This window comes from Megalopta genalis, chromosome 2 (genome assembly GCF_051020955.1).
Source record: "Megalopta genalis isolate 19385.01 chromosome 2, iyMegGena1_principal, whole genome shotgun sequence".
Taxonomy (NCBI): Eukaryota; Metazoa; Arthropoda; class Insecta; order Hymenoptera; family Halictidae; genus Megalopta; species Megalopta genalis.
Window position 1 is genome coordinate 24,686,479 of NC_135014.1, and position 20,116 is coordinate 24,706,594.

At 41.9% G+C, this 20,116-nt stretch overlaps 2 protein-coding genes across 49 annotated transcripts in view; both read left to right on the top strand.

The window, feature by feature from the left end:
* Dscam1 (Down syndrome cell adhesion molecule 1) overlaps window positions 1-15,747 on the top strand; it is a 171,053-nt gene extending 155,306 nt beyond the window's left edge. For 27 of the 48 annotated variants that reach the window (XM_076518815.1, XM_076518803.1, XM_076518804.1 and 24 more), the window contains 8 exons: window positions 700-866; window positions 1,203-1,433; window positions 2,604-2,771; window positions 4,100-4,237; window positions 5,440-5,630; window positions 6,661-7,006; window positions 8,217-8,274; window positions 12,348-15,747. In XM_076518815.1, the coding sequence (XP_076374930.1) occupies window positions 700-866; window positions 1,203-1,433; window positions 2,604-2,771; window positions 4,100-4,237; window positions 5,440-5,630; window positions 6,661-7,006; window positions 8,217-8,274; window positions 12,348-12,432 (1,384 nt within the window). In that variant the 3' untranslated portion in view covers window positions 12,433-15,747. Of the gene's footprint in view, window positions 1-699; window positions 867-963; window positions 1,147-1,202; window positions 1,434-2,603; window positions 2,772-4,099; window positions 4,238-5,439; window positions 5,631-6,660; window positions 7,007-8,216; window positions 8,275-12,347 lie in introns of all 48 variants that reach the window. The other 21 variants (XM_033470791.2, XM_076518833.1, XM_076518842.1 and 18 more) reach the window with 1 other exon arrangement.
* A 473-nt stretch (window positions 15,748-16,220) lies between these two features.
* Window positions 16,221-18,114, top strand: LOC117220620 (protein dpy-30 homolog). The gene is made up of 3 exons (XM_033470793.2): window positions 16,221-16,446; window positions 16,567-16,643; window positions 17,420-18,114. Exons 1-3 carry the CDS (start codon window positions 16,431-16,433, stop codon window positions 17,660-17,662), a joined length of 336 nt encoding a protein of 111 aa, XP_033326684.1. The 5' UTR covers window positions 16,221-16,430; the 3' UTR covers window positions 17,663-18,114.
* Window positions 18,115-20,116: the final 2,002 nt, after the last annotated feature.

Here is a 20,116-nt window from a genome sequence, read left to right on the forward strand (position 1 = left end):
GTTGGTATATCAGTTCTTTGCGACCTTGTCTTATTTCTAAAAATAGAATCGAGGCACAAGGAGCCGTATTTTGTCATCTTCGAAGAAATTCAATTTGAATACGATAGAATCTCCATTATCCTCCAATACCAGAACTCTTTATTTTCGTTTAAAAAGAGCTTTCGAAGCATCATACAGAGTGTCCCAAAATTATGGCAGTTTTGGGAAATGAGGGATTCCTGAGGTCATTTGAAGTAACTTTTTCCTTAGCGAAAATGTTCTACGAGGCTTCGTTTACGAGTTATTAACGAGAAACACTGACCAATGAGAGGCAAGCTCGCCTAGCACTAGGCGGTCGAGCCAATCAGCGGGACTGCGCTCCGCCCACTCGTTGGCTCGACCGCCCCGCGCCAGCCAAGGACGACTTTCATTGGTCAGTGTTTTTCGTTAATAACTCGTAAACGGAGCCTCGTAGAAAATTTTTGTAAAGGAAAAAGTTACGTCAAATGACCTCAGGAATCCCCCATTTCCCGCAAGTGCCATAATTTTGGGACGCCCTGTAAAACTACTGCGGCTGCTATAGGAGCGCAGTAGATACCAGTAGCTCGAGTCAAAGGCCAATTTGTAAGACTCCCGTAGACCCAGTTTCCTTTCGGTATCGTCTCGATTACAACATGGACCTTGACAAGAGATTAATGGCAACCGGTTGAAACGATTTAGGCACCAACAGGAATGGAACCAGGTATCGAACAATGTAAAACCGAACGGCAATTTCGTGGTGTTGGACTTGGACCCTGCCAGCTGGTATCATCTTCGCGTGACCGCCCACAATAACGCCGGATTCGCCGTGGCCGAGTACGAGTTCGCCACACTGACCGTAACCGGAGGTAAGTATGGCAGATCAGCAAACTAAAAGGGCAGCGGCACTCGGTAGCCGGTGCTAATGGTGGCTGGATTGAATGGTCGCCGTGTTTTTTGTTCCAGGCACCATTGCACCGGCCCGCGAGCTACCCGACGTGAACGATGGTGGCAACGAGGAAGATCCGATGAAAATTTTCAAAGCAAACATATATCTGGTAGTGCCGGTGGTAACCGCAATTGTCGTGATAATCGTTGCCGTCATCGTGATCTGTGTTCTGAGAGGGAAGGGCCATGGTAGCGATAAAGGTAACTCAGTGCTATTCTTCTCTTTTCTTTTTCCGGTGCGTTATACGAAAACACAGGTACCATCGCACCGCCCGTACGCAACGACAGCAACGACGTCAGGCGTTATTTCCCGTGGCTGCCGAGCTGGATCGACGTAAACGTGGTGGTGCCGGTCGGAGCTACGGTAGTAGTGATTATTGTAGGCATAGTGGTGATTTGCGTCGCACTGTCGAGGAGAACTCGAGGCCCGGAGCAAACGCGGCTGCGAGGTATCTCATCAGCCGACGAGAAATATTACGAGGGACAATGTATACCAACCTTTTTTTGTATTTTTTTAAAAACTCTCTAACAAGGGAACGCGCCGAAGCGACGCGCGACGATTTCGGCGAGACCTTGCGCGAAGGTGGCTCCCGGAAAGCTTCGGATGAAGTAGTCGAAACACGTCGTTTTCGATCTTTTCGTTCGTTCCGACCGATTGCAATTTTTTCAAAAACTCTTTTACTCTTTTACTTTTACTACTCTATTAATAGACTTGTATTGAAGAAAATGCATTCACATTTTTGAATGTAAAAATGACAGAGCGTCATTTTTAATCCAATTAAGATAATCAAAATCGAGTTGCTGAACTGGATTCTGTATTTAAAAAGATACACAACGTTACACTTTCGATCATTTTTCTAGCTGTAATAGTTTCCGAAAACTGAAAATGTTAAAACAGCAATCGCCGTCACACAATTAAGCTTAACAATTTGAACAATTAAAATATTTTAATCGTCTGAAATTTTCGAGGTTGCTGGCAGTGAAAGCGTTGATTGGAACGAGGCCTCGCAATCCGGAATTATGGGGTTTCTGAGATCATTTGAAGCAACTTTTTCCTCAGCGAAAGTGCAATCCGCGGCTTTGTTTACGAGTTATTAACAAAAAACGCTGACCAATCGCAGCGCGAGGCGCGGCAGGCGCTCCGCCCATGCGGCCAATACCGCGTCGCGCTGGCCGTCTGACGCAGCGGCAAAGGTCTCGAGGGCGGAGCGTCAGCCGTACGCGATCTCTCATTGATCAGTGTTTTCCCTTAATAACTCGTAAACGAAGCCTCGTAGAAAACTTTTGTAAAGGAAAAAGTTACTCCAAATGATCTCGAGAACCTCCATTTCCGGATTACGAGACATCTTTAGGACACCGTGCATTTTTAAGAAGCACCTTCTCCCAAAACGTCGTGAAAATCGGCGCGCATCGCTTCGGCATGTTCCGTAAGTCACTGAACCGTTGGATCGGTCTCAGCAAGATCGTTTCCTCGACGGAGTTAGAAGCAGTTACCTTGGTGAGGACCGATCCAGACGTTCGCCGCCCTACTTTCGGAAAATAATCTCTCCGCTGATTTTCCTGTTGTAGGTGTCGGTGGACCGACAGTGCAATCAAGTATCACGTAGCTCTCTGTGAAAGCGTAGCACCCGAGATTCATCCGGTTCGGTTACTTTCAGATGACGTGGTGTACCAGCAGACCGGAGTCGGCGGAGCGACCTTGGACAAACGCAGACCGGACCTTCGTGACGAGCTCGGCTACATCGCGCCACCGAATCGCAAACTGCCCCCGGTACCCGGATCCAACTATAACACATGCGATCGCATCAAGCGAGGTACAGTGATAAGTAAGCCACAACTGCCAACAATATGATTTTTTTTAGCTAAATTCCAACTAATTGTTTAGATGTTGTCGCATCGGCACGATAGTCTTTACCGTTTTTTCATTTTCACGTGACACGATCGGACCGCACATGATACATTGTTAGACCTCACCATTGCCGGACAGACTCGATACCGATTGTCGAGATACACGCAGACCGGGGGGTGGAAAGGGTATCGAATTTCGCGCGAAAGATGTTTCGCAGCGATCACGTTTACAGTGATCCTGGAATATTACTGGAATATTACATTTGAATTCAACGAGTTGGACGAGACTGATGTAGTTCTTTTATAACCAGACTGCGGATTTTTATGCAAAATGAAAAGTTTACACGTTGACTGTAGGAAGCAGAAATTAGACAAAAATGTACTTCTTCATTTAATTAAATCAATATGTAAAGAATAACGTGACGGTATATTTCAATTATTTTAAAGTCTTTACAATTTTCTGTTTCATCTGCTCATTTTAGCTATAAATGCATAAAATTCTCAGTCTATTTATAACAATGATTTTGAATTAGATCTATTCGAACTCTGTACAAAGCTTGAAGAAAGAAGTTTATCCAAAAGCATCTCATAGAAACGTTCTCATAATATCAGAAATGCAACAAAAATCAGAAACCTGTCAAAATGACTGGTTCGATAGTTCTATCATTAAAAAACAGAAACAAATGACCACGTAGCAGCTACATCTTGCTACGAATGATTTCATTTATCCTCGACGTCATCAGTCTACCGAAGAAACGTTCTGTTTGCCAAGATTTAACGAGACATGAAAATATCGTTGCAACACAAAGTCAGTCAGCTTACTATTTTACAATTCTTCTCCAACAACCAGCTTCAAAGAAACTAAACGAAGCTGAATTCGCAACCGAACGCGCCATGGTCTTCGAGCCACGAAGGATCACAGTTCCGCACCCCTTCTACCCCTTGGATACCCAAACACCATACCCACACGCGATCATCATAGACTCTGCCAGTTCTGTTTAATTGTTTGCCTCGCTTAAAGATATGTTTTTTCTCTACAAGCGTCAAGATGTGAGCCCCACCGTCCCGCCCCGTGGACAATTATTACACTTCTTTTCTCCCTGATTTGCGCTTATCACACACAAGTGTCAAGTACGTTGCGTGTTAGGGTGCCCCGGTGAGCCCGAGTGTCCCAAGCGAACGATACAACTATATATATATATACATCTCTCTCTCTCTCTCACCCGAAATGGCAGCGAGCCACAAACCCTGATCATCGGTAAGCGTTTTAGCCAGTCGTACCACCTTTGTAGTATATGTTCGATAGGTGGAACAGGTTCGATAAGGAGTCACTCGACGTGGGATCCGAGACGGCATATGTACGAGGAGTTGAATCATTGCCCGCCGAACCGAAGATGTCCACCGCCGCCGCGTATGGGCAGTGCCGAGGCTCTATCCCACAGAGGTTGGTAAAAGTAGTTAAAGACCCGAACGAAGCGATCTTACCACACTTCGTCCCCGAAGACGAAGGCGCCCCGACAATCGCGAGACTGCGAACGCTGAACCGGCGGCTGCGACCGGGCTTCGTAAGTCCTCTTCGTTCCACGGTTCTCACGTCTCGACACCCACCCCCCACCCCCCTGTTCATCTTGCACGGCCTCGCATGCCTGCGCTGGTACCCGTTTATTTCGCAAACAGATCACACGTCGCACTCATAGGAAACACCTGTTTTTCTCATTCGATTTCTTCTCTCTCTCTCACTCTAAGCTCCGGCTGTGCCGCTCGTGTCTGCGACTGATCACGGATGATACCGTTCGAACGTGTCTCCAGCTTGTTTTGGGATGCTCGTGGAACTGTGACCATGATTCGAAAGCGTCTCTAGTTTACCACAGTTGTACACATGGACACCTTTTAATATGGGATAACGTTTTTGAGATTGGACGATGAGATTTCTCGAGACGATAGAAATACTAGTTTCGCGTGCTAAAAAATTAGCCCTTCCGTCGTCCTAAAAAGATTCAATGCGTTTGGTCGAATTTTGGAAAAGTTATCCCGTTCAACACTAAACCTACCAGCACTAAAAGCGACTGACGCGTAATACTTTGAAGGGGAAATAAGACTGAATTTATTTAAGATGTCCGCCATTTTTATTATAACATGCGCTTGACTTACGATATTTATTCAATTATTTCCTACGGAAGAGTCTCTATAATTCCAGCGATTTGAAAGTAAAAATCTCGGAACCAGTCATTCTGATCACCGTGGTGGGGATTCAGTGTTAAAAGAGGGTGTTCGCGTATATTTTCCACGATCGTGTAACCGGAAGTCGAAGGTCTGTCCAGTGGAATCGCAGCCACGACTGGCCGTCGGATATAAAACTGACGTGCATGACACTTTCCCATCTGAATGTTTCTCCTCAAACAGTGGGCGAGAAGAGGAAACACATGGGAACGCGATACGTAGGTATTATGGTTGTGATAGTTGTGTGGTAGCACATACGTCTCGAGGCCCACCCGCTCAGATTGTCTGGTGTCACAGAGGCATTTCGACGAAATGGAACGTCCGTAATGCCCTCAGATGCACCGCGAGATGATCTTGTACAATCAATAGAGTAGTTTTACTGCGACCAAAACGACAGTATCTACCCTGAGTGATCGTTTCTTGCAGGCATGGAAGACGAGATCTGCCCGTACGCGACCTTCCACCTGCTTGGATTCCGCGAGGAAATGGACCCCAGCAAGGCTATGCAATTCCAGACGTTCCCCCACCCTGGCAATGGACACTCCGGCACGATGGGACCACCCGTTGGACACCCTACTAACGTTTCTGCTCATAGCCGTTCTGGATCTCAATCTATGGTAACAAGATCATATCAGTATATATCAATTTTAAGAAAAAAAAACAGTAAGAGATGAAACTATATTTCTTGTTTTAATAGTTCTAAAAGGTTCGAGATGGTGCAACAATGTGTAATGTAACAATGTATATTATAGTATATCAATTTTAGGAAGAAAGAGTTAGATAAAACTGTATTTCTTGTTTTAATAGTTCTAGAAAGTTGGAGATGATTCAACAATATATGTCATAGTATCAATTTTAAGAAAAACGAGTTAGATAAAACTATATTTCTTGTTTTAATAGTTCTGAAAGGTTGGAGATGATGCAATAATGTGTAATGTAACAATATTTATCATAGTAAATCAATTTTAAGAAAAAAGAGTAAGATATAAAACTATATTTCTTGTTTTAATAGTTCTAAAAAGTTGGAGATGGTGCAACAATGTGCACCATCAATTCTAAGAAAAAAGCTTAAGTAAAACTATATTTCTTGTTTTAATAGCTCCAAAAAGTTGGAGATGATGCAACAATGTGTAACGTAACAATACATACCATAGTATATCAATTCTAAGAAAAATTAGTTCAGTAAAACTACGTATCTTCTTTTAACAGTTCTAAAAAGTTTGAAACAATGTAACAATGAAGTTAAAAAATTGTCTGCATCGATTGGAACAAATAGAAGCTAAACAGAACGTCCTGTCTTCCTTAAACAATTCTAACAGATCAACAATAATCTGTTGACAAGAATTCTTCTAATATTTTTGCTATTTCAAATTGCAACTACTCAACCTTGGCATAAATGCATAAAATCCACAGTCTAATAATAAGTGATTATTTTAATGAATTCAAACGAAAACTAAAAGAATAAAATATTCGAAGCTTTTATTCGACTCAAGAATTCTTCCCTTGATCAGAGATAACTTTTGCAGTGGTTATATTTTTTATATTATATCTTTGCAACAGTTGTCAACTAAGACTTGAAAATATCCATCATTCTTCGATACGCTATGATGTATGCCGCAGATTCCGCTATTTCCACGCGTGTTCCAGCCCCGTCAAAACGGACGCTACTCCCGTGTACCATCCCAAGGAGGCGGCAGCGGCACCCACAACGTTTTCTCCCCCGAATACGACGACCCGGCCAACTGTGCACCCGAGGAAGACCAATACGGACAATACGGCGCCCCTTACGATCATTATGGATCCCGTGGCTCGGTAGGACGTCGCAGCGTAGGATCGGCCCGCAACATCCCCGTCTCTGGATCACCGGAACCGCCACCACCCCCGCCAAGGAACCACGACCAGAACAACTCGAGCTTCAACGACAGCAAGGAGAGCAACGAGATCAGCGAGGCAGAATGTGACCGAGATCAATTGGTGAACCGCAACTACGGCGGTCAGTACAAAGAACCGTGATCGAGCGGAGAACGAGAGGGTTGGATCACGAGCGCGATAAACGTCGATCGCACGGGAACCGGAATGATCGAGAGGGGATTCCCGGTTCGCGTGGATCTTCAGGGTGGTCCTTGTTCAGCGAGTTCTCCCGGTCTTGACGCCCTAAATTCTGCCGACGAAAATGATCCGTGCAACATTTTGAAAGCAACTGAACAATGGGAGAAAAATTGAAGTTAGAAAATATTGAACAAAGTTGAAGAAATAAATAAGGAAGGCATCGAAGTTTAAACATTTGTTAACGATTTCATTTCGTTTCAAGCTTATTAGGCAATTATGTGTGAGGTGCATAGGTTTTATAGTAAAATTATAAAGTATTCTAACGAAGGAATTTCGTTATTTTAGGAATAATGTTAAATGTTTTGACTAAAAACAGTGATCAGCGTTGCTTCTAAAAAGATACACATTTATGATTTATCATTAAATACAGTATAACATAATGTAGAAATTTACTGTATTTAATGATAAATTATAAATGTGCATCTTTTTACAAGCAACGCATGAAGCTCTGATCATTGTTTTTAATAATATACATATAAACTACCCCTCACAGAAATTCCATGAAAAAGTGCAGAAGTGTTTGTTCAGTATAATATAGAACTTAACAAGCACTTCTGCATTTTTTAATGGAATTTCTGTGAAACATATGACACATACTTTTTCGTCGATCATCAACTGGTACTAAATAAAACTTAAAAATTGTGTACATGGTTTTAGAAGCAAATCATTATTGGTCCAAGACGTTGTTTTTTGGTCGAGAACGTTTAACAATCTTTCTAAAATAAAAAGAAAACTGTTTGACGATGAAACGAAGTCGTCAACATTAAACTTCGACGGATCATTTTCTCTCGGCAAGCGTCGCGATTCAGGGTGACAATAAATCCGGGAACAACTTGCATCCATAGCAAAGTGTACCACCCTAATCAACAGTGATCACGACTCGTTGTTTTCACTCTCGACCTCCCCTCCCCGTTGCTCGTTCCTATGCAGTAGGCGAAAATAGGCATGCCGAGCGAGTCCGAATTGTACAAGAATGAACGGGACTCGCTCCGGAGTCTGTGTACCTAATCGTTTAGCTTCCACGAACTGCATGCTACGTGTCGTCATAGTAGTTTACCGTTGTGTCAATCGTGCCGTGTGTTTTTCTATTTCAGTGAATGCTCGCGGCAAGGACGGCATGACCACCGAGGAGATGCGTAAACTCATAGAGAGGTCAGTAGAGATCGAGTGAGTTTGGTTAACGGCGGGCGATCGGTTCGATAGAACCGTGCCGCCGCCGTTCCTGCCGCTGTGTCTCGAGCGATTTCTTTGCCTCGAGAGCCTAAGTCATTGACTCTTCTCGAATTACTAAATTGGCCGACTCTCCGTTTCAGTCGCTTCGACTATCGCTATTCACACGATGCTCCCCGATATCGTTGAGCGATTCTTTGCTGGATTCTACTTCTTTGCGTAAATTGCACTATCCAACGATCCCCATTTTTAGTGGTCCGAACGCATCCTCAGTTTTTCAGACGGTCCCCGTTTTACAGGGTGCTCGCGTACATTCGTCCGCGACTGTAAGTTGTGCGATAGAACAATTGGAACATAAATATTGGGTTGGTAACTAAGTAGTTGCCGATTTGTTCAATGAAATGAAAAATTCTTTTTTACTTGGAATGAAGTTTAATCTGTAATGTATTTTCCATTTTGTCCGATGACCTTTTGCCATCTCTCTGACAACTTGAAAATTCCACGCTCGTAGAAAGTCTGATCCTTTTCGGCCAAAAACTGAGTTAAGTGAGATTTTACAGCGTCATCGTCGTTAAAAGTTTTACCACGAAGGGAGTTGTCCAGGGATCGAAATAAGTGGTAATCCGATGGCGCGAGATCAGGGCTATATGGTGGGTGTAACATCAATTCCCAACCAATATCCATCAATTTTTGCCGAGTGGACAAAGACGTGTGCGGCCCAGCATTGTCCTGCTGGAAAATGACACCTTTACGATTGACCAATTTTGGTCGCTTTTCCTTGACCGCTGTATTCAATTTGTCCAGTTGCTAACATTCACGGATAATAAAAGATAACGTAATAATAATAATAATAATAATAATAATAATTTTATAATATAACATTTACGGATATCATAAAAATGGGAGTGAGAGACATCTATAACTGAAATCGGCGATTACATAGTTGCCAACCCAATAGTTCTACATGGAAAATAGTTCTAACACACAGTTCTCACATAAATAGTTCTACATAGAAATAGTTCTACATGGAAGAAGTATTGACAAAATTTACCAGATTTGGGTATTGACTGTAAAAGAAAATAATTTAGCAAGTCATAAAGTATCGGAGACATCAAGCGATTAAACTTCACTGAATTAGTTTTATTTCTCTGTCAAAAATGAAACCTGCATTACATCTTTGTTTAACACTGAGTCTACCATGCCAATCAAAATGACCGGTTTCATGTATTTTATTTCAAAAAATGTTCCAAAATTGCAAAGATTTTCTCATAGGAAACAATTGAATGAATTTCTTAGTTCAGTCAACTATAACAAAAGTGGTGAAAAATCTAAATAAATTCAGCATGGTCGTTATTATAAAACAATAACGCATCGGTCACTTTTTAGCAATCCATCATCATCATCATCACTTGTCCATTAGAAGGCAGAGAAACTGAGGATGCGGTGAAAAAGAAAGAAATGGCTTGCAGCGTTGTTAGAAAGTTGGACAGTGTTGTTTTAGCTTGTTGGTGTCGAGCCTGTTGAATTGGATTCACGTGCGTACAAGTCGTGGGAGACATTTAGTCACGGTTTTGAAAATGATAGTGGTGATCGAGTGCACGGTGGTTCCGCTAAGAACATCTGTACAACCTGTCGTACAATCTGCCTAACGTTACCTCTGACCTTTTTTTCTTGTTTCATGACTCTTTACGCAGGAAGCCGTAAGTTCGTTTAGACAATAATCAATAAAAGTACGAAAACGCAGGGCGCACACCCGCAAATATAAACGACGGCCGCGTTAGAGACTGATCTTGAGAGGCTTTAGAAGCTGCGTTGACTCTGTTTTTGTTAGTTAGTTTTTATTGTGGCCACGAGAAATAGGTCAGTCAATGCTTCGACAGCGAAAACCATGCTTCCGTACCAACGAGATCTCTACCTGGGTCGAACATACCGCTTGTTTTTAATCATTCATGTGTTTGCATGCGATTATACGACGAATAACTTATGCTGATTTACATGTGTGACATATTTCCGTAGTTGATACTAATAATTTCCCAGATGACGCCGATGGTATACTTGAACGGCATATATCCGATCAGAACGAACAGTATCGTTTCCGCCGCAATTCCCATAAGTTATCGCTACAGATCCTGCCGCCATTGCCGCTGGTGCTACTAACCACTTATCCAACGCTGCGAGAGCAAAATACGAATAAACCTTTTTATCGTTGTATTTATTAACGCTACACCTCTGGTCTTATTAATATACGTATAATAATATGTGTTTCGCGAGTGCCGCTAGTTGCATGCCTTGGCGTCGCTCTGCCACGTGCAGAGCCTTTTAGTTGCTGTTGTTTAGATGCGATTTGCAGTTTGTCCGTCGATTATGCCAGACCGTCTGCACGTGGATAGTGCTTCAGCTTGATTCGCGTCGAAGGGGATGCTTTGCATCGCGCTCCTGTGCCTCTCGCGCGCAACGATCGATTAGAACAGGGGTGTCAAACTCAAAAGCTAACTTGGGCCAAATAAACAATGCTTAACTTTAGGTGGGCCGCAAAAAAAATCAATGTTCATAGAAACAAATATTTTTATTTTTATTAGTACATTGTAATAAACATATATAAAGTTAAATTATTGTTTACGTCCTGATACTTGACATCAAAAATGTTCATCTCGGGCCGCGAGTTTGACATCCCTGGCTTAGAACGTTCATTTAGACGATAATAATTATGGTAAAAACGATGCTCGACGCGCAACAGTCGGGGCGCGTAATCTTCTTTCGAAATCGGTGTACCATTGACTCGGTTGAGGGAACAGACTCGTCCAAATCTTTAATCGAAACATGAGCTGACTTTAATTAATTGATTGCCGATTTGTATGCATTTGTGATTGAAACGATTTGAAAGAATTTCAAACGATAGCTATATGAAAATAATCGACAAGAAAACATTAAAGAAAGCATTCAACGTGTATCTGGCAACTGTCCCTTGCAATCGATGCAACAAATCTTTATTTTGCGTTGCGGATTTGACGCATTTTTGAGAAAAATTAGTAGATTTAAATAGTTCAAAACAGTGGAAATATCCAAACAAATTAAGAACGTTAACGTACAGTGATCTACCTAAAAGTGTTCGTGTACCTTTTAAAACGCAATAACTTTTTCAAAACTGGACTAAGTGACTTGAACTTTTTTTAGGTGATAGAGGGACTAGTCTATCAGACGATGACCAAAATGCTTTTCTTAAATCTTGCTATTACTTGGAACGACAAAAAACAATAAAAAACTCTCGTCTTTAGATCTCGGTGACTTATATGCATGCTGAAAATTTTATTATAAATCTAATAATTATAAAATCTGATAATTATAAATCTAATAATTATAAAATCTAATAATCATAAATTTAATAATTATAAAATCTAATAATCATAGATCTAATAATTATAAATCTAATAATTATAAAATCTAATAATCATAAATCTAATAATTATAAAATCTTATAATCATAAAAAAATCTAATCATTATAAAATCTAATAATCATAAAAAAATCTAATCATTATAAAATCTAATAATCATAAATCTAATAATCATAAAATCTAATATTTATAAATCTAATAATTATAAAATCTAATAATCATAAAATCTAATATTTATAAATCTAATAATTATAAATCTCATCTTTCTTTGTCACCCCAAGTAATAGCAAAATTAAAAAAAGGCATTTCAGTCATCATCTAGTAATCTAACCGCTCTATCACCTAAACAAAATTCAAGTCACTTAGTCCAATTATAAAAAAGTTATTACTCTCTATTAATTTGATCTCCGCAGTGGTCACCGATGTGCAACGCGAACCGCGCCAAAAATTCGCCTTAACAGTCCGCCAATCGCCTCGACGAAACCCGAATGAACAAAACTGACCCTGAATCGCAAAATCGAGAGCACGAGCGTATCGCAAGCACCCTTTCAGCGCGAATCGAGCAGTCCAGCTATAGACCGCTACCGTTCATCCAAGGAGAAGGAAAGCCGAGAGCACCGATTAGCTAGGAGGATATTAAAAATGTGAACTGCATGTTGCAGACACGAAGCCCCCGGCCGGCAAACCGGCGCCAGCCACGGCGGTCACGGGGGACACTTCACACCCTACGATACTGTGGCAGTGTAATCTGTAAATCACCAACTTCCGAGGTCTTCCGTCTCTCTCGTCGCCAGCGGCCGAAGACTCGAGAGAAGCGGAACGAGTTTGCAACGATTTATCATTTAAATGAATTAGCCGCGTCGCCGCGCGTGTTAGGGTAGATTCGGCGTCCGGATCGCACGGGACGCGACAGATCCCGACGATCGGGGATCGGCCGTGATCGACGGCCGCGTCACCGGGGCCCCAGCGACCAATGGGACCGTACCTCCGTCCCTCGTCCACGACCATATCGTTTTTTTTACACCGGGCTATCTCTTGGCCTTCGCCTCGGTTCGAGATCTCGCGTTTCTTCTTAGTCGTTCGATCGCTCATTTGATCGTTGCTCAATCGTCGACAAAGGCCGGACGACGAAACTGCCAAATTCTCTTGACTGCCGTAATTTTCACGGGCGAAACGGACGGAGGGGAACATCTACGTAAAATACACACGCGCAAACGGGGCGGGCGCGGTGAACAACGCGCTCGATCGCGGCGATCGTCGATCGTCGATCGTCGTCGACGACGGCGAACAGACGCCCGGCATTGTTCGTCACCGTCGATCGTCGGCGCCGCGACGGAGGATCCGGAACGCGACGCGTGCTTCTCGGCGACAATGAATTTTCCGCGTTTTCACACGATTCTACGAACAGACGTACACGCGTACACGTACACACACAGACGAACACGTGGGACAGAGAGGGAGGGAGACGGACAGACACACACGAAACGTGGGTTTCCGCGAGATGTCCTAGGTTACGATTGTCGCTAATAAGCGTCACGAGTCACGGGAAACCAACACACACACACATACATACACATACACACGAGAATAATATATTAGTTACTCGCTTTTTTAAGTCATGGTTGTGCCACACTGCCGCTCCCCGCAGGCATATGATATTATACGTACATACAAAAAAGAAAACATACATACATACATACATGCATACGTATATTATTATGATATTATACATATACATACGGTATATACGGTTTATAATTTCGTAACGAAGGTTGTGTCCCCCCATAATCGGTGATCGACGACCTCGAGTCTCGGCGTCGCGGAGAGCAGAGCGAGCATGACAGCAGAGCATGTTTCCCGACAGTTTCGCGACGGTTCGCGATCGCGTGGATCGTCGTCGTCGTCGTCGTCGTCGTCGTCTTCGTCGTCGTCGTACCAATTAAAACAGCGAGCAAGATCGCTTTTTCCCTCTTCGAGAGAGAGAGAACGAACAACCAATTAACAACAACGAGAGCAGACTCGCTGATCAAATATCTCATGCAAGCAAGGGCACACGAACACACGGATAACATTACATAGTAAACAGAGACAGAGACAAACAGAGACAGACAGACAGACACGTTACACTCGGGAGAACAGTCGCAAACACGACGCATACACAGACACCGAAAGCACACCACGCTCGCTGTCGATTTTTAATCGTCCTATATGATATTTAGTCCGCTGTACACACAACATATATTCCCGCAAAGCTAATCTCGATCGACTAACGATTAAGCGACGATGATATAACGTTTAAGCAATCCGAGCAACAGGTACCGTTTTTTCTAGATCGTAAGTAAGTAGCACCTAAGCCGGACGGATATGGTCGCGAGGTGCGCCGCGTCGAGCTTTCGTTGTACGGCGACCGCGCGTCGAGCTCTCCGAATTAAGCGATAATTAGCAGTCACACATACATACATACACACACGTAGGCCATTGAAAGAGCAGAGAAATTGTCGGACTTAGATAAACGGTAGACGAGAACGATTTCGTGATTTCACAGGGCACCAGATTCCTCCGTTCGCTCGACGCGCGCGCTCGAATGCAGGCTGCGGCGCGTGTCTCATAGCTCGTTTTTATGATAACACTACTTAGGTATATACGAAAAATGATCTATATATATATATATACACAAATATATATATATTGACGTTCATACACATACGTTGTAAGTAGGTATGTCTAGGTGTCGCATTTATTTGCCGAGGCGATGCTCGAGTGGCACGCCAGTCGCGCGAGCGTGTTTCGCGGGCGAGGAAGTGCCCTCTTCGTTGACGAGGACGGCAGTGCCGGGATGCTTCGTCCGCGATCGGCTGTCTTCTTCCATTGTCTTCTCGTAAAAATCTCACGGAGTTTCTAAAACGACGAAAGAGCGACCCGCTATCGCAATTCGGGCGCGGGCCACGTTAATTTAACGGATCGGATAACCATCGCTGGCTTGCGACTCGTCTCGCCGACGCGCATTTTTACTCATCGATGTGATTTTTAATGGCTGCGCAAAAGTCTCGTGTCTCGTGTATGTGTTACGATCGCGCTCTACCATCCTTTAAATGTAGCCGTATCCAAGTCACCCCTCTTACCCATGTAATTGTATATCACGTTTTAACTCACGCGTGACTTAACGCGGTGATTTCTCGCTTTTGAAGCTTCCCGGGGGATTTATTCGACCCGCATGAAAGAATTAATCGGCGACGCGTACGACGAACGTATATGATTATAAGAGTGAAAACCGGCGGATATTTAACTTATTCGATATTATTAACCGATTGCGATTTATTCATTGAAACGCTAAGAAACGATTAACGGACGAATTGAAACGTGATCGGCCGCGCGGCCACGGTTCGCCAATTTAGCTTCTCCTACCTATACATACATACATATACATATATATATATATTTATCCATTCTTACGGGGACTAAACACGTAAGCACGTTTTAATTAATGTTTTATGGTTTTTGTGTGATCGATCTGGAATCGTTTTTACTTGTGGAAGAGGTTCGATGTTGCTCTTTTATCAGAGATTTCGTTTCCGTGATGCTGTGAACTTTGAACGGTCGGTGCCGCCCGTCCGCGTTATATATTATACATACACATTTCTATACATATACTATATATATATTGATTATGCTTGATCATCATTGGGAATATCATCGATGTTCGGTTTCGTGCAGATAGCGGGGCGGTTCTTCGAGCTTCACCCTTCGGCGGGGCGCGTGTTCGTTTCTTCGTTTCTCTCGGTTAATTCGCAAGCAGACCATCGAGACGTTCGCGTGATTTTTCGCTCTATGGTTCAGTTCTATGCCACCCCATATCCCATCTCACCTCCCCCGTGTGCTCGCCTTTCGATTGGCCGTAAGTTCGCATATTCGCATACAACGATACACGTATTTCTCCGCGCTCGTAGGGACTCGAGGATCCGCTCGCAAGTACACCGTTTCCTCAGTACCACTGTTTTATGTTTTTGTACCAAAGTCGTAGCGTCTAACTTTACGTTAAATAAACAAAACCAAAAAAAAGAACATCTGCTGGCACGAGGATTCTTTGCTCCACCTCCGACCTGTTCAGTTGAGAGCTGTTCAGTGGACCGAGTTCGGCGCTTATTTTTATACCGAACGCAGCCATAAGCATGTATTATATTTCTCAACCATTGTTTCAACTATACGCTTTTGAATCATGTAATTAGTCCCTAAAAAAAACTCTGGATCTTTTCTATACGAAATTAGAGAAATAGCAGTAAAATAACTGTTACTGCGCTCATTTGATCCGACGTTCGATTTTTTATGCAACCAGGCCCCGCGTTTGCTTCATGTCTGATTAAATAATTAATCGTTCAAGCTGCAAATTTATATCCAAAATATACTTCGAAGCATTATCGGGACACGGTGAAAATATCGCGAAGTTCGCAACGAGTTCTTCGGCTCACAAAATTCCAAAATAACGTATGACCTTCAACCGTTGTCGCGATACGAACTCTTAAACAACGTGACCGGGCTGCAAATTAAAATCCCGGAAATATTGAACACGGTGTTCAAAGGCTTTCCGAACGGTAATACGAAAGCAACGGCATATCGGTTCGCGCGTTTACGGGCGGCGCAGTATTTTTGCAAAGATAAGGAGCGGGCACGAAGCGCGTTTGGCAACATTTGAATAGCGCTCGTGCCGTGATAACTCGCTGCAGTTGGTGGCGGCACTTGTTTGCGCGATGGCGTCCGGCGGTGGTAGGTATCCGTTTATTTTGCTTTTTATAGTTTAATATAAGAGCTGCTGGACGATCCGTTTCGTCCGTGAAACTCGTCCTACCAGCGATGCAAATTAATTTGTTAATCTCCTAACGGCAGAGAACACGACCGAGGAGAGAACCGAGCCTGCGATGCCCGCACAACCCCTCCACAATGTCCTGAGCGAAGCAGCGCAAGTGAGTCCGTTAACCTATAAATCTATACGGTGTACTCGCACACCGATTTCATCCTGATTTGCACGCGCCCAAATCGCGTCGATATAGATCCGCGCGAACACGTCGTTCTCTTAGTGTGAAAGCGATCTCGCGATAAGATCCTTGAAAATTCGTTGAAAGTAATCTCTCGCCTGTGAGAACCGGCTTTAAAACTACGTTTCCCGCCAGTCAACCGGACAGCTGTTATGATAAAATATAAGTTTGTTGTTCTCGTTGATCTGTGTACGTATCGTTTGTGAAATTCGCGTGATTACTTCGATTGATTCTTCGCTTATTGCAACGGTTCTCGTGTTTTTATGCAATTTGTTGAGAAAGTATTTGTACAGTGACAAAGCGTTGTATATCCGTATTACGTATCAATTTTCACGGAGAAAAGCGATTAATTAATATTCTTGGATGTTTGTAGAACAGTTTCGATGTAAACAAAATCGTATTTCTGTCTATATTTATAAAAGTATCCGTAGGAGTAGACTGACGTGCAGAAGCAGACACGTAGACGGTGTTCATACGGTTCTAACTTTAAAAAGCATCTCCATTTCAGTGGAAATGAAATGGGACTTAACAATGATTTTATTTTTGTTCCTTTTTATCCCTTCACATTTATTATTGAAACAAATTTTGATTTTAAATGAGTCATTCTATAAATGTTTTTCATACCGACCCTGATGTATAAAGAAACAGAGAGAAAGAGAGGTGCTGATACCATTTAACAATTGTATTTTCTTTCATTGTTCCAGAGGCTACTAGCAATGAATAAAGATTCCGATTTGTCTGGTGTAACGCCAAAGAAGTCACGTGTTGAAGTGCAATCTTTGCCAACGAGGCAATACTTAGATCAAACGGTAGTGCCGATCCTGCTGCAGGCGCTGTCGAGTTTAGCCAAGGAAAGACCAGCCGATCCCATAAACTTTCTAGCCGGTTATCTGCTAAAGAATAAGAGCCAATACGACAATGGTGAATCCCCACCAACTAGTCAATGAACTGCCTAAACATTCATAAGTATACAGTGAAGATCACTTTTAAACATTTACAGACCTTTCTTAGGAAAATATTCGAGTTCGGCAAGGTGTAATCGTAATTTCGGATTAAGCAAACAAAATGTATTAGCCTATTAACACATGAAACTTATAGAGCGTATGTACCGAATGTCCATGAATGTTCGCATCTGTGTTGATTTGACCATTACCCATTGGTAACTGTAGGAAATTAATGTTCTTGTTAATATGTTCGATATTTATCAAAATCCCAGCGACGATACAATACATCAAATTATTCCTGTGAAATAATATCGTCGACTATTTGTACATCGACCAGGAAAAATCAAAATGATCGTTAGCGCCGGTTCAATAAATCGTAATGAGTTCTTCATGCCTCGATTTTAATTGGACCGTTGATTTAATTGGACACAATTAAATGTAATTTGTGCAATGAATCGGCCTGAAATTTATTATACGGTCCGATAGTGTTAATAATCCTCACGAGACACGTAACATTTAGTACCCGTTCACTCCAAATTTCGTTTTGGAGCGGTACGTTTATTTTTTTGGTTAGATCCATCGGAAAGTATTACCCATTTTTATAAGATATCCGTGCTTACACGGATCATTCTTTTCTTCCATCATTCTTTCTACCAAGTATACGTATCATTTCAGTATTAAAAAGCAAGTAATTAATTGATTACCGATGACGATATAGAAAGCACGCAAAATAACAACATTTATGCCAGAAATTATCCCTAATTTAAGTATCTTAAATATCTCGCTTATAATTGACAACAGAAAAAGTTCTCGGAAGAAAACTTGATAGGACAAATATTATGAAGGACAAACAATTTTTGTAATGATTATATTTTTCGAAATCTCACGGTCATCGATATTTTCTTAAACGAGATTACATATTTCCATTACCATTATTTTGTAGCTAGATATATGCTTGAGAAATAAGTACTATTTAAAGATTGATAAAATATATTTCAGCAGATTCTCAAAATATAATGTTCATCTGATTTAAAAATCTGAAATAAATTTTGTCATCACTGTTCTCTCTACTTAGTTTAATAATATCGATGACTATGAAATCTCTGAAATATAACTTAAATTGTTGCTCACCACAATATTTGCTGCTACAAAGTCAGTTATATTTCCCTCCAGCATAAAGAATTTATATTATAAGGGAAAATACGTTATTAGATCTTGAAATTCATTTTTATCGTAATATATTGAACAGACCGGATGCCACCAGGATTTTTCGAACACGAATCAATTGAACTAATAATATTTACTCTGGCAAAATTTTTATCCTTTTAGTTTCAATTTCATGAATTAAACGAGTCCGATATAGTTGACATTTTTCGAGCTGATGCTCGACGTTTAACGCGTCGAATGAGATCTTTAACCCTTTGCACTCGAAGTCATTTTAACTGTAAATCTAAATTAATTTTTCCGACTTATGGTATCTCCATCTTATATGACAAAGTGCATTTTATGCGTACGAAATTTATAGTCTTGCGACTCGTACAATTAGACTCTTAACAATTTCTTACGTCTAGACTTTTATAATATAAAAATTATCTTGGAACGTGATATAACAATTTTAATGGTGCCTCAGAGTCACCGCTCGAGTGCAAAGGGTTAAAATAGAACGGGTAGACCTAATGCATGGCGGCGAAATTTTCGCGCGCTTCCGCGATAGTTATGACCGGTGTGTGTCCGGTCGCTGGTTCGTTTCGCCCAGTGTTTCGTGTTAACGGTCTAACTGTCGCTGCAAGATCGTAACGAACCCGATGAAAGAAAATTCGCGCGGACACAGATAACGTTTCAGCACCGTACAAAACAACGGCAACGACGAGATATCGGGGTAATTTCGTGGCGAACAATTCGCGCGGCAGCATCATCGTACCAAGTCCAATTAACGAGGTGGGATCCTATCCGACTCCCCGTATATTACCTCGATTCCTTGATACCATTGCACTGTGCATTCACCAGACCTCTCGCTTCGTTTTATTTCGTGCCTGGTCTATCAAGTTTTAAGGGAGCCAGGATCAAATAAATAACGAAGCGCTGTCTTTTAATTTCGTTTAATTTCGGGAGGACCGAATAATTATAATTAAAAAAGATTCCTAATTGGAACCTTTGCTTTTTATGCTCCTCAGAAATAGTTTTAAGACTCTGGGTTTAGTTTTACGTCGATTATTGACTTAGGCCTCCATATTTATCATTTTTTTGATATTATAATAGATGTGTAGTCCACATTTTTAGCTAGTCCTTATTTTTCTGTGGTTTTATACCTGACAAACGGGTACGAAAATTATTGTTAATAATGTTCATGATTTTCGGTTTTAAATGTTATTTAATTATTCGGTTTTAATATTATTTAGGATCGATATCAGTTTTACATTTTCACGAATCGTGGTACAGGAAAATGATTTTATCGAC